The sequence below is a fragment of the Phoenix dactylifera genome, chromosome 7, assembly GCF_051530095.1.
Source record: "Phoenix dactylifera cultivar Ajwa chromosome 7, Ajwa_hap1_PhDact_Kaust_v1.1, whole genome shotgun sequence".
NCBI classification, from domain to species: Eukaryota; Viridiplantae; Streptophyta; class Magnoliopsida; order Arecales; family Arecaceae; genus Phoenix; species Phoenix dactylifera.
Genome location: NC_143196.1, coordinates 35,808,861 through 35,823,476, shown reverse-complemented (window position 1 = coordinate 35,823,476; position 14,616 = coordinate 35,808,861). Strand labels below are relative to the sequence as shown.

General features: G+C 39.9%; 2 protein-coding genes across 3 annotated transcripts; one reads left to right on the top strand and one right to left on the bottom strand.

Annotated features, from left to right (window-relative positions):
- Positions 1-362: 362 nt before the first annotated feature.
- On the top strand, positions 363-3,691 carry LOC103724184 (uncharacterized). The gene is made up of 3 exons (XM_008815362.4): positions 363-900; positions 1,184-1,310; positions 2,791-3,691. The coding sequence occupies exons 1-3, from the start codon at positions 416-418 to the stop codon at positions 3,502-3,504; spliced, it is 1,326 nt and encodes a 441-aa protein (XP_008813584.4). The 5' UTR covers positions 363-415; the 3' UTR covers positions 3,505-3,691.
- A 2,655-nt stretch (positions 3,692-6,346) lies between these two features.
- Positions 6,347-13,649, bottom strand: LOC103724175 (phosphoenolpyruvate/phosphate translocator 2, chloroplastic-like). 2 transcript variants are annotated; one of them, XM_008815348.6, is made up of 9 exons: positions 13,110-13,649; positions 11,479-11,601; positions 11,231-11,383; positions 10,747-10,832; positions 9,519-9,603; positions 9,185-9,304; positions 9,002-9,070; positions 6,955-7,084; positions 6,347-6,847 (listed from the first exon to the last, which is right to left on the bottom strand). In XM_008815348.6, the coding sequence occupies exons 1-9, from the start codon at positions 13,449-13,451 to the stop codon at positions 6,777-6,779; spliced, it is 1,179 nt and encodes a 392-aa protein (XP_008813570.2). In that variant the 5' UTR covers positions 13,452-13,649; the 3' UTR covers positions 6,347-6,776. The 2 variants fall into 2 exon arrangements, with proteins under 2 accessions (XP_008813570.2, XP_008813571.2); XM_008815349.6 differs by having other exon boundaries at positions 6,955-7,061.
- Positions 13,650-14,616: the final 967 nt, after the last annotated feature.

Below are 14,616 nucleotides of genomic sequence, written 5' to 3'. Positions count from 1 at the left end.
GTTCACACAGCGCGCCCTAGACCCAGAACAGGCCAGGCACCTTGAATTTGAGCTCAAGCCAATCAACGCTTGCCATGTGTGCGCTCTTTAAGTGGGGCCTTAACTGGTTAGAAACGGGTTGGACTGGCGACCCTGACTCCCTCCGCCACCACCGCACCGCGCTCCCGGCCCTGGCGGGAAGCTTAACCGTCACAATTGCCAGGTCTCTCCGACCGTCCGATCAGACCCTGGATCCACGGCCATCAATCCACATGAATGAATGCATGCCATTTGCCCCGTCCGAAAACGACATGCCACCGGAGCCTTCCTCAAAACACATCTAAAACAACCACTACTCCTACTACTCTCACCATCCGCCGCCACCACGCTCGTCCTCTCCGACGTTGTTCCTCCCATCCCCCACCCCCGTCCCCCAATGGATTTTTGCTGCTTCAAAACCCATACGGGAAATGGGCTTCCATTCGAACCTTGCGTGTACCCGGACGGGCTTCAAGAATTCCAGCATTTCGACGATGCTTTTGATCATGTCCCGACAGCGGCAGAAGCGTACGCTTCCGGCTTCGACCTCAAGGCCTTGTCATCACCACAAGTCGGCCTCCAGATCGGGATGCCTGTTGAGGCCTTCCAGTGCATGGCCGGCCTATCATCAGGCTATCCGCAGAGAAGCCACGGCGGCCGCCCGGGGCCGGATCCCAGCCTGTCCTCCATGGTTCTCGGCGTCGAGCCTCTCGTGGCCTTCGGGCCCCCTGACGAGCTCTCCTTCGTCGCAGGCGATAGCAAATCTTGCAGGGGAGGAGCTGAGATGAACAGGAAGTGCACACCCGTGAAGAAAAGCAGCGGGGCCAAAATCCACAAGAAGCCGAATGTAGTGAAGGGGCAGTGGACCCTGGAAGAAGACAGGTACCTGTCGGCGTCTTTCCCCTCATGCATTTCTTTCTCTTCGAATAAGTGCATGCATCTTCTATTATCCTCGATCGATCCGATGTCATTCTTGATCACCATGCACCAAAGCAATTATAACAACTTCAAGAAACCATTTTGTTAATTTAACAATTAATTTCCTACATCCGAAAATAAAAGGAAAAGGTTAGTTAATTAATTCCACAGATTTTTTTTTTTCGAGAGAAGAATTAATTCTACAGAATTTGAAGCTACTGATGATATGTATGGGATTTTCTTGCAGACTGTTAGTGAAATTGGTAGAGCAATATGGATTGAGGAAGTGGTCGCACATAGCTCAAATGTTGCGTGGGAGGATAGGAAAACAATGCAGGGAACGATGGCACAACCATTTGAGGCCTAACATCAAGGTTCAACTTCTTCTATCTTTCTGTCCCTCTTTCTTTGTTTACGATTGAAAATTTTCTAGGATGTTATCATCTCCCTTCTTCTTATTTGCCTTGTGGGAAAGCATATAACTTTATATTATACGTTTCCCCAGATATAATTTTTCATTTGCATCTTGAATCCCTTCTTCCTCTCCCCCCCACCCCCTCTTTTTCTTCTTTTAATTTTTTCTTTCTTAATTTTGGCTTTAAGTGCATATATAGCTTCATGTGAATAAACATAAAGCGTTAACAACTTCCAGCTAATACACCAGGCGTCTATGGTGCATCCAGCAAGACTATTAGCATGTGTTGTGCGGACGCATTGCCGCGTGTATAAAGTATTCTTGGCACATATGCAGGGTTCTTACCTTACAAACCTGATTTGAGCTCAGGAGGAGAAGAGAGCATGCGCTGACGCATGCATTATTGGAACATCATAGTATATGTATATACATATGCATATATACATCATACGTTTCTTGGCGTATGTACATATGCATGTATGTATGTATATGTATGTATGTGAACATCATAGTATTGTACCTGCAAAAGAGAAGGTAACACGCATGCATACATGAATGACCTCTAATAAGGAAAGAAAGATGGATATTTGATCCAAACAAATAAAATAATGACTTAAGTAAAATAAAATAATAAAAGAGGCTGTTAGAAGAGTAATGTCCGTATATGGAAGATTATATATCTTAATATATTTTATCCCACAGCAAGCTGCGTACTTTTTAACTTTCAGATGCGTAGACCATGTAATTATGGCGGTCCCATTAAACAGAAAATAAATTATCCGTACCAAAAGCCATGTATTCTTTGAAATATTGGACATTTGGTTGATTATGGTGGAAATATCATTCTCCAAAATAGTCATAAAATATCTAACGAAATCAGACTAGTCAATAAGTTATTCACTAAATCTCCTCTTATTGAACCTGAATGCCTATTAATTCTAGTATTTAGAAATATGAATCACTTTACACCGGTCTACATTTGCTTTTCAAGTTTGACATCACCGCTGGTCCTGGCTATTGAAAGTTGAATTTAGTATTACTCTCCCAAGATCAAGCAGAGGCGCATCAGAGGTTTCCTGAATGATCTTCTGCTAAGTACAATTACTCTCAGCCCTTAGATGTGAAGATGCAAACTTAAAAACGTCAATTAAACAACCTTTAAATAAGGGCTTACTATGGGAGGTCATTTATTATCCATCCTTCTGTCTTGTGAGCTCGGAATCGCTACATCAAAGGCTTGCAAGGTAAAAAGGTCACGGATAAAATCAAAGTTCATGCATGGCATTCTCTAGTATGTATCATGCAAACAATCTACTATCAATACATCAAATAACCACTCCGTGAAATTCATACCCACAAAGGAAGCGAAGCTACTGGATTCATGATGTCGATCGAGGCGAAATATTGTGGACTAACCCTTATCTCATGTTTTGATTCAGAAGGATACTTGGAGCGAAGAGGAGGACAGAATTCTGATCCAAGCCCACTCAGAAGTAGGGAACAAGTGGGCAGAAATTGCCAAGAGGCTGCCTGGGAGGACCGAGAACTCCATCAAGAACCACTGGAACGCAACCAAACGGAGGCAGTTCTCCCGAAGGCGGTGCCGTAACTCCAAGTACCCCAAATCAGGCTCCCTCCTGCAGAACTACATGAAGAGCTTGGCTCTGCAATGGGGCTCAGCACCAACAGTCCCAGCAGCATCTGCGGCAGCCACTAATGCACCGGCAGACAACCGCCTCAAGAGCACAGAAAGCAATGATGGTGGCTCGGAGGCATCAAAGACCCTGACATGCATACCTGCAGAAGGTCTGCCCATAGCCGTAGGTGCAGATGTCTGTGGAGTTAGCGATGACATCCTGACCTGCGACTTCAGTGACATGGATAATCTTCTGCTTGACGATAACAAGGTCGATGTGCCGCCCGAGAGATATGTGGGATACCTCTTTGACCAGCTGGGGTGCTGTCCAGGGATGAAGGGCTCCTTTGACGTAGAGATGGCGTGGGATGAGATGGCAGACCCCATGCCGATGCCATGCGAGGCGGATATGAAGGTAAAGGTGAAGAAGGAGATGGACCTGGTGGAGATGATCGCTCAAAACAACAATGGCGCCGACAGCACCAGCACCAGCAGCAGTAGCTGTAACCAGTTCTGAAACCATCCATGAGGATTACGGTTTGCTAAACTGGAGGGAAGTCCTTTTCCGCGCGTTATGCATGCTTCCAAGAATCTGCATATATAATCAGCTGGGATGAAGTATCTATATTATATAATCTTAGAAGGATCAAACGAACTTTATTATCAGAAAAAGAAAGAACAAGCATAAGAATAATGATAATTGCGTCACCACAGTGATGTATAAGTAAGAGATGTAGGAATGTCGCCACCTTTTTCTTTTGCCTGCTCCTGGTTATAAAACTTGCGCTGCTTCTAAGATTGTGCTAGTTTGACCATCAAGGTGCCGTAGTTGGTTTCATTGTGCTGCTAACGGTGGTAGGCTGGTATCATATATATCTTGATGGGATGCGCTATGTATGACATTTGAGGCCATCTTATTTGATGGCCATCCATCTACTCATAGCAGTCATCGAATGCACAATGCTCCATGGTGCAAATTTTACACCATAGAGGATTCGTGCTCAGACACCTTCTGCGGACTGTTTTATCCCTTTATGCGATTGATTTCTGTGGAAGCAGCACCATTTTGGCAATTCATCAGAGAATTATTTGGCCATCAACAAACGTGGCACTATTATATATGTACCCAAAAAAACAAATATGGCACTGTTCTTTGTTTGCTACTGCAGCTCCATTATGATTTTCTTTTCTTTTCTCTCTTTCTTTTTTTTAAAAAAACTTTTGAGGAGCAATGAAGTGAGGCACCTCCCCCAAAATTTCATTGACATTGTGCTTTTCAATGGGATTAAGGGATAGGGGCGCAAACAAGTGAACAATACCAGATAGAAAGGTTAAACTCGTCACATAAGAAGTTCAAAGGGACATTCCAGATGTTCAACAATCTCGACTACTTTACAAACTAAACCAAGCTTGAACGAGCTTATTTTGAGCCGGACCAACCTCCTAGCATTTCATCTTGCTAATGAACAATCCATAATTAGGCCTTTATTCAGGTAGAAAGCAAATCAGAAAGGCATTGCTAAGTTGGAATATGTTTGTTAAGAACAACCAAACAATTTTAAATTATTGATGCAAAATTCAATAATTTAAATAAAAATACAATACATATAAGAATTTTCTTTGAGGGGATGATACTAATAAGACAAAGGTACTAATATCTCCTTTTTTTAAGGAAATTCAAACCCCTATATATGGTGGGCAAAACCATAAACCGGTGCGACGGACCTTCTCTGACTTATCCCTTCCAAGATATAACAGTCCATCTAGATAGTCGTATGGCTTAGAACTAACTCTACACAAGAGGTGGAGCTTTCTCTAGGATACAACGGCCAAATGTTATATGGCTTAAAACCAACTCTGCACAAGAGGTTGAAACGAAAGCTCCACCAAAAGAACTTTTTTTAAAATCTTGGGCAGGCGCCGGCAGGGGGGGAGGAGGGGGGCGCGGGCGTTAAGAGACTAATGGTAAATGGCAGGCTAATTATTCTCATGAAACCTTTCCAAGTTAATATGGTCCATTATTAGCAGAAACAATGAGCTGCTGGGGGGTAAGAGGATGACAAATATCCTGTTACAAAAAATAAGAATAATTAGGCCTTTAATACATGAGTAGTGAAAATGTGTGATAAATATATTTCATCACAAAACATAAGAATGATTAGCCTCATTAGCATATGAATATTAGAGTCAATACATGAAACTCCCATGCACACGTGTAATCATGTCAATGCAAATCCATTCATATTCCCCTCCCACTATCTCAAAATTATTAACAACTTATTATCATTTTAATATTAAAATGTAAACCCTCATGCATTTGAGTAACTGCATCAGTGCATAAAATTTCTATCCATTCATATTCCCTCACTACCTCAAAATTATTAACAACTTATTATCTTTTTATTATTAAAATGACAAGGACATTGTGAGGTTGGGTGTGGGAGACTGTAGTAGTCCTATATTGACTAATAAAAGAAGTACCATATGGATTTATTAATCTGAGCTGATTTTTGTCTCAACAGCTTATAAGTCTGTGTCACTTGGCTAACCCCAACAGGATCCAGTGGCAGAACTTTGGATCTTAGAAAAGGATGCTGACAGGAAGATTACAAAGAAGAGAGAAGGATGTTACAGCAGGTAGTAGAGGTTTGGTTTGAGATTAGGAGAACTAAGGAATGCACTTGTTTTTTGTTGGCAGCTGAAGTGCAATCGTGGAACAGAAACAATATATGGTCTAGCACCGGTGTTGGGGAAGAGGCTTCAAAGTTAAACAGCGTCTTGCATCCTTGCAGATTCCCCGGCATCCTATAGAGCTCAAACAACCAATAGCTGGGAAGATATCTTTGTGAGAGATGGATTTTCTCCAAGCAGACCAAAGCTCTTCTAAATAAGGAGGTGGGAGCGGACGTGACTGAACTCATCGAAGCAGACGGTGCTAGATTGATCTAGAGAAGCTCAGCAGTTCCCTCGTCCGAGCAACACCAAGGGCAATAGTCTGGTCTTCTCCAACCTCTCTTCATGAGAATGTCAGAAAGTGAAAATTTTATTGTGATACTGGGAGCCAACTGCAAACTTTTTTCTCAGAGACTGGCAGCTTCCACATGATTTTAATGCCTCAGCTGATGAAAAACCTGCAGAAGTAATTGACTGAGAAATTTTCCTTCTTCTCAATTTCCGGAAAATTGTGTTCCCTGCTGTCTAGCGTGATGCTGACCAAGAGATTATTCAAGACATTCAGTTCAGATAGGCTGAAGGGGTGTAGGGTTGTTCCTAAGTTGTTTGACCAGTTATCAGATCTCCTGGAGTTGGCTAGGTTTGGCAGTCCCCACTTATGAGCAAGCATTCCACAAGATGCATTCTTGAACCAAACGGATCCACTCCGAATGTGCATATATCATTTTAAAGAAGAATGTGACAAACATACATGGTTCAACCATGAAAAATTCTTTGTCCACTATCAGGGTCCAAGTAACTGAACTTCCCCTGCGCCCATCATGCCATGCACAGCACCGTCTAGAGTTCATGCATCATCTTCAGTCTTCTCATACGAGGGGAAAGACCAACCGAACACAATCTGTCATTTGAAATCTAGCAGACAGATACTGCTAAAAATTGACAAGGGGAGGTGGGGGAAAAAAAAAGAAAAAAACATTACAGATTATGCTGAATAACCATGACCCCAGTTCCATGCTTCCAATAAAAAGGTCCACTCTTGAGAACACCCACATCTACAACAAAAGAAAAGGGGAGCAACACAACTACATGTCAGAGTTGCCGTATCTAGAATTCTCATGCAGGCTTTGTCCCGGTACTCTTCACCCTTGAATACAGGAAAACACCAGCTAGGGCCATACCAGTTCCTGCAGGCAAAGCCCAACAACAATCAATTTGGAGGAGAAAGTTTAAATTGGAAATGTTCTGGAAGTGGACACTCGTGTGCCAGCAAGTTTTTGAATATCATAAATACCAAGACAATTAATAGGTGAAACTGGGATACTGAAAAAGAGAACTGACGCCACAATGACCACCACACGCTTGACGCAATTGCCAACTGAATGGGTGACAGGGGACACCCTAGCCAAAATCATATATGAAATCTGTCAATATTAAAGAAACAAGGTCAATCCTGCATGTGATTAAAATTTACACACGCACACTCGCATGTGGACGCGCACAAACACACAAAGAGAGAGAGATAGAGAGAGAGAGAAGAGAGAAGAGATCTAACACATAAGATATGCATGTTCCAAGCCTAAGATTTCTATCCAATAAATTAATTCATAAAAAGAAAGGAAAACAAATCAATTGAAGACACTGATATATGTATGTAAAGCCTGTTGCTTTATAAATAAATGTTTTAACTATTTTTAAAAAAATGCATTTCAAAAAAAAAATGCACACTGAAGGAAGAAGGTATTTTCTGGAGGCATTTGGTGTTTTAGTATGATGAGCCCATCAAAATTGTCTGAATGGACGGGAATCTACATTTTGGATCCTGATATGAGTGAGAAAATAAAGACATAAGATGGTTCCTTGACATATTGAGTTCTTGTTTTCAATCCTTTTCTTTTAAAAAAAAAAACTTACCTGTCATATGGGCTCCAGACATGCTATTGTTTTCAGAACAAATAAATGCTCTACATGCCACATAATCAGAAGAAAATATCATGTCATATATAGTGCACCATGCTTTAAGAACAAATAAGTGCTGCTTCTTCATAAGTCTTGACATCCCTTTCTGACCATTCCACACATCCAAATCATGCTCCACGAATGATAACTCTCACATGCTTGTTTCACATGTCCATGCAGTCTTGATCTAACTCCATTACTCCATATTATTGTGGAGCAACCATTAAATATTGTTAGCATGTTATCTGATCTTATCCTTCCCACCAAGAGTCAAAAACTTGGTCACAGTTTTGGTTTCAGCCAGATAAAATGAGGTTCAGTTTCAGCAGTTTTGACAGTTTTATTCTACTTCAAGCAATTTCAGTTGCAAATTATAAAATAATTCTAAAACTTTAATTAAATTAAGAAAAATGAAAAATGATGAATTCAGAAAATGTTTCCTTACTCAAAAAAAAAAGATTTAAAGAACATGTTTCCCAGCATTTAATATAAAGTGAAAAGAAATTATGATTTAAATGATATGATAACTGGTTTGCCTGATAAGATATTTGTGCCTCCCTTTCCTTTTATTTGACCGTACATGTGAGATGTCCTCTTTCTTGGCTTCCTATTAGGATCGATAACATGGTCTTATGCTGCCATCTTTGATTATAACAGCAAGAGAAGTTTTACATGGAGATAAAATCGAGGATGACATAGGTAGCACTTAGCAGGCAGTAAGACTCCCTCAAGGAGATCTTTAAGCATATCTAGACCTTTCAACTAGTCTTCCAAGGATGACTATTTGGCACCAGGGAATGAAAATCTTATCCATGATGAGAGTTAAAATCAGATGGGTCTGATTTTTAACTCTATCCAATCATTGAAATGTGACTCCTAGTATATGTGTTTGTCGTTGGAATGGCTCCTAGTGTTCGCAAGCGTATCCATGTATACATGCAGGTGCCTGCACGCACACATCATCAGTGGATTTACAACTCAGGACGACATATGATTATATAGTATATTCATCCACATAAATTCAAAGCAAGACTATCTAACAGCATAAAACACCAAGGCAAAGGAATAGATACTCAAAATGGTTGACATGAAAATCTCATGTGCTGTTCAATTATTCTTCATGGATAACAGCAAGAATGCTTTCCAACATCCATAAATTTTTGCCAACCAGGGAGAACAACATTGCTTTTCCAATCCCTCAGGAGATGTATATTTGGTATCATGTTATTATCAGAAATTAATCTAAAGGCCCTCTTTACATTTTAGTGTATGCTTCAGTCTTGAGTAAAAACATAAGCATAAAGCATGCGATACTAATTGATTCAGAAGCACAATGTTCTAAGAGTAATAAATAAAGCCACACAGAATGAAGAATGACTCACCTGTTGATAAGCATGAAAACAGAGCGAAGCAAGAAGAGACCTCACATATATCTCTTGAAGATTTAAACCCTATAAAGCAAGGATAGGGGAAAAGGTATAAAAAACTAACAATTTAAGAAGTATGCACAGTAATATCTAAGGGAAAACGATGTAAGTCATTTGGTTTCACAGTAGAATACTTACAGCAGAATGCACATATGATGGGGTGAACTTGATGCCTTCCGTAAATAGAACTAGAGGGGCTGACAAGAAAAATGACATAATTGTAATTATGGAAAAGAGATTTATGTTGTCCAGAGATTCCTGTTTAAGAAGAGTTTGTCAAGAATCAAGACCAATAATGACAACCATATGGCACAGCAGATATGGAAGACATAAATAGTGACATTACTATTATTATTTTCTCAATTAAAAAAAATAGTATCAATCAGGTGGACTGCAATGTGAACAATTAAGCAAGTACCAAAAGCTTATATTAGCAGATGGACTGACACCTATTCTGAAAATACCAGGTTACCTCTTTCTTAACCATGAATTTCTTGCTGATTACATTACGAGATTGATTGGTAAGGTTGGATGCCATTGCGCTCCAAAATCCAGCCCTATTTTCCAAAATAACAAGTTTGTGAGAACGACTTATGGCCTTGCACGTGCGCGTGCACACACACATTGAGAGAGAGAGAGAGAGAGATTTTTGAATAGAAAGACCAAATTATTAACAGTTGCTTCATGCACAACATTTTGTAATACCATGTACTTAAGACTTTCAGGCTGTATTTGGTTTGGAAATAAGAAAAATGTGAATAGAAAAACTTGTGCCCATTTGAATAGTTACACCCAAAGATGGCAAAACCATGCCAAACCAGCTAGTTCAGAGCATACCGAACCAGACTGGTTGGTTACCAGCACGATACGACCCTTATATTCGAGACGGTCCATGTTCAATGGTTCAGCCTTTAGCCTATTTGAGTCGGCTAATTCGAGTCTTCAAACATTTATTTGCTCAAGAGAGCGACTCTATTAACCACCTCCCCCCCCCCCCCCCCCCCAAAAAAAAAAAAAAAAAAAACACCCCCTTGGTAGGAATCGCCTCCTCTGTCATTCGAGGGCTTTGATACCCAGCACAGCTAGCTCCCTCTCACTGGTAAGCCGTCAACCCTGCCCTTTTCTCCCTCTCTCTTGCATGCTTAGGGTTAGGGTTTAGAGGACCCCTCCTTCCTCCCTCCCTCTTTTTGTCTCTCCTTCTCTCTCTCTCTATGTTCTAGGGTTAGGGTTTAGAGGGCACCTTCCCCTTCCTCCCTCTCCCTCTCTTCTCCTCTCTCCTTTTCTCCTTCTCCCCCTCCCTTTTCTTATTTTAAGTACACCTTGAAATGGCATCGTACGGATTTGTACCGTGCTGAACCAATCGCAAGCTAATACACCTTCCAGTAACGATTCGACAAACCTTGGTTACATCATAGGGGAATTCCAATTATCCTTTGGCTACAATTTATAGATTTTGGATGATGGGTTTTTCTACCCATAAAAAAAAGCTGGTACATATGATGGCTTTATGACTAAGGAAAACTTATTGCATCTTCCCCTTGAGATAGTTACGCTTAGCATAAGTGACTTTGATCGGCATAACTATTCTCTATTTATGCGTGTTTTTCAAAAGCTGTTTGGCAGGCATAAGACTTATAATAAGCCTTGTCCTACTCTGTTGTCAAACCAGATGCCACCTAATTTCAATATGAATTACTTACCAGTTAAAGGATGCTTCAGTGAAGGATGCCAAAACAACACCACCAACAATTGGCACAAGAGAAGTTAAAACTGAAATATTAGGAAGCTGCATACACATTTAACCAAAAATAAGTACATTGATGCATTATGACAACTGCAAATTGCAATAAGTGTTTAAAGAATTAAAAAGCACAAATATATGAGGCCACAGCATCTAAGCATTTGCTGATAGTGACACGTTCAATTCGCCTCTTTTTTGACGAGAAGATGGAGTGTATTTGTCACCATCGCATTAAGGATATGAAGGCATGTTTGATCTTAAACTGAAGGTTAGAATTTGGTCTGAGTGGATCACCATTTCAGAAAAAAGGAGCACAAAAATACTACCAAATAAGAATCCTACCAGAATGAAAAAGATAAAAGTCTAGACACAACCATTATTTATTTTCTGAGGCCACTTCTTCCAGAGGATGCAACAAGAGTGGTCAGTTTAGAAAACTTTACCTCTCCAAGGAATAAGGCAGACAGGATGACTGTAAAAAAAGGCTCCATAGCTTTGATTGTGTGAGTGAATGAAACAGCAACTTTTCCCAAGCTCATATTAGTGAAAAGGTTGCCCAATGTGTGGAAAATAGCCAATGGCAGGATTGCTACAAGCTAGCATTTAGATACCCACAATTAAGATGCAAGATTTATGACTTTGCATTGGTCAACATCATCAAAAAACAATTCATGCACGACATTTGAACTACCTGTGAAGAAGAAAGCTTAGGTCTTTTGTAAAGGTTTGTAGACCACATCAGAAAGACAAGAACTGTTCCAATGGCAACTTGAAAAGCTGTGATAGTTATTGGGAATGGATACACTTTCAAAACCTGTCATACATAGCAATATCATTCATTTGTTTCCACTCTGGCATCAGATGACAAGAAGGCAAAACAATCAAATTGAGCAGATTTCTAACAAATCTTGTTTCAAAAAAAAAAAATCACTTTCTTTTACGAAGTAGTAAATTTACCCAACAAAAAAATGTTAAAAAAAATATTAACACACCAAATGGAACACATTGCCCCAAAATGAGCTTTTCAGTCAATCACAGAAGAGATGGAGCAGGAAAATGTTCCTTGACTTATTTACCCTGGAAACCAGAGCTTTAAATTACTGAAAAACATATTTTAATCTTATTTTCTGGCATTACTTCATGTACAAATAGTGTTATATGCCAACCTAACAGCAAAGAGATGCTCAGATACTGAGTATAATTCACCAGAGGTCATATATGAGTAGTTTACATTCTTCCCAAGGATCCGGTCAGATAGCCAAAACCATTGTAAATACAGGCTTATGTATGCATATGGCACCTCTCTTCAAAAACTTGCTTGGATCCCTCCATGTAGCCACCTTGCATGGTGACCATTTTTTCTTTTTCCCCAACCAGAATACAAATATACCACCACAAGTCACTAACAAGGCATCCTTTCTTCTAGATGGATCTCACTGGAGCTCTTAGAGATCCCTATAGTTTTCAGCGATCACACAGTATGAGTGTGTGGATACTCATAAAAAAGTATGGTCACTTTAGGGATCATCCTCCTTCGTAGCTTCTTTCTGCTGTCCTTTGGAATTTCATCCATTCTGCTTGTCGCAGCTACAAGTTTCAGGCTCTCCAAATAATCGGCGCATCTTTCCTTGCATGGAGCATACCAGCATGACTGTCATTTCAAGCAGATCTAAGAAGGATCCTAGGAATATGGGTTGACGTTCCTACATTCTACAGGAAATTTGATGGAAAACTGACTTCTTGCGGGGTTATCTAACGTCACATTCCTATCCCCTGTTAGCGAATGTAACTGTATCCTCCATGATTTCCAATGGCTTAGCAACATACAAATTGATATCATCCTTCTTTTTATCCTTCATACAGAGAAAGGCCAATTAAGTGCCATAAACTACACATCCTTCATACAGAGAAAGGCCAATTAATTGCCGTAAACTACACAAGCTATCGTTGCCGCCCTTTGAGGAAAAAAAGGAAGCAGGGGACGGACGGGAGGAGCAAGGCTATATTAGACATGCACGCAATTTCAGCTTGCAGGGGGTTTTAGAGAAGAGGAAGGAAAGAAAAGTTTATATAAGGCGGAGAAATCGCACGATGAAGAGTATAAGAAGAGGCACGGCTGCATGAAACAAAAAAAAGGAAGCACATGAGAAGATTGACGCCAATGACCAAACGGTACAAGGCACTCGACAGATGTCAGATGATCCCGTAGTTTCCGTTTCTTTTCTTTATTATAACGAAGTTAGACCGAAGGTAAATTTAAAAAAAAAAAAACAGAAAACAATATTAAAAAAAAAAAAGGAGGAAGACGAGGAGGAGAGCTACCTGTTTGTCGAATATGTTAAAGTATATGTTGAAGATGTACCAGAGGGCGAAAAGAGCCACTAGCTGCAACGCATCCACCAGGGCCTCCGACCCGGCCTTGCTCTCGCCGTCGGCGGCCGCACGGACCAAGGTGGCCCCGCGACCGGAGAGGGGGGCGGCGTGCCGGAGGCGGGGACGGGACGGGAAGAAAAGAGGGCTACTGGCGATTGAGAGGGAGAGGGACCTCCATCTACAGCGGATGCCGATATGGCTTGGCCCGAGCACGATCCTACGAAGGCGGTGCCCCGGGAGAGGGGCGGCGGGCGAGATGGTGGAGAAGGCCGCCGCGGTGCTCTGCTGCATTTTTTTTTTTTGGTTCTTTTTTTGACCACCGCGCCACCTCAAGACAGAGCACGGAGACAAAGGCAGAACGAGAGTATACGAATATTGCGTGCGTGTGCTCCGGGGAGGAAGAGGCTTGGGTTGGTTTGGTTTGGCAGCTTTCGCTTCTCTGAAACAAAATATAAATATATGTGTATACAAAATGCTGATCAAAAAATAATTGCTTTCATCCAAAATAAATTAATTATTTTAAGTTATAACCCTGCGGTATGCGTCCTGTTACGATGCTCTTGCAGGGTGGACTCCATTATTAATGCTGATGGCACGCGAAACCTGCTTACGACATACGTAGGTCCTCTTATCATTTAATAGTGGATTCCCAGTGCAGGGTGGGCTCCATTATTAATGCTCTTACTGCCATCCATTCGGTAAATTTATATATTAATTTTTTTTTTAAATGTGTATATATGAATATTCTGAAAATTAACAAAATTTTAAATATTTATATTTTCTATGCCGTAAATATTGAAAAAAATATATATTTAGAATGATAAATAGAACACTAATTAATTGAAAAGCTTCTAAATTTTTTAAAAAATTTGACATCCATTCAGCAAAAGATTTTCAAAATAAGGATATATATATTAATCAGCATATGGGTATTTCAAAAAAAATAAAACACTTTGAATAGATATTTATTTTGAGTGATGAATAGAATTTTAATTGAAAGACTTCTAATTTTTTTTAAAAAAGCGTATCATATATTTAATAAAAAAAACTTAAGGCGAAGCTATCTATTAATCGATATGAGTATGTTAGAAAAATTAAAAAGTTTTAAATACTTTCATCCATTTAAAGTGATAAATAAAATTTTAATTGAAAGACTTCTAAAAAATTTTAAAACCATATCATCTTACATTATTTATTATTTTATTCTAAAAGGTAGTCTTTTACGGCAAGAATTGCATATGACATTGCCAAGTATATATAGCAAATATTGCCAAGTGTATATAATAAAAGCTGGCCTTCTATTCAGCAAAAAAAATTATTAAGATAAAGCCATCTATTAATCTTTTTTTAGAAAATTCTATATGTGAGTATTTAAGAAAAATTAGGAAGACCAAAATATATTCATTTTCTATACCCCATAAATTGAAGAGATATCTATTTAAAATGATAAAAAAAA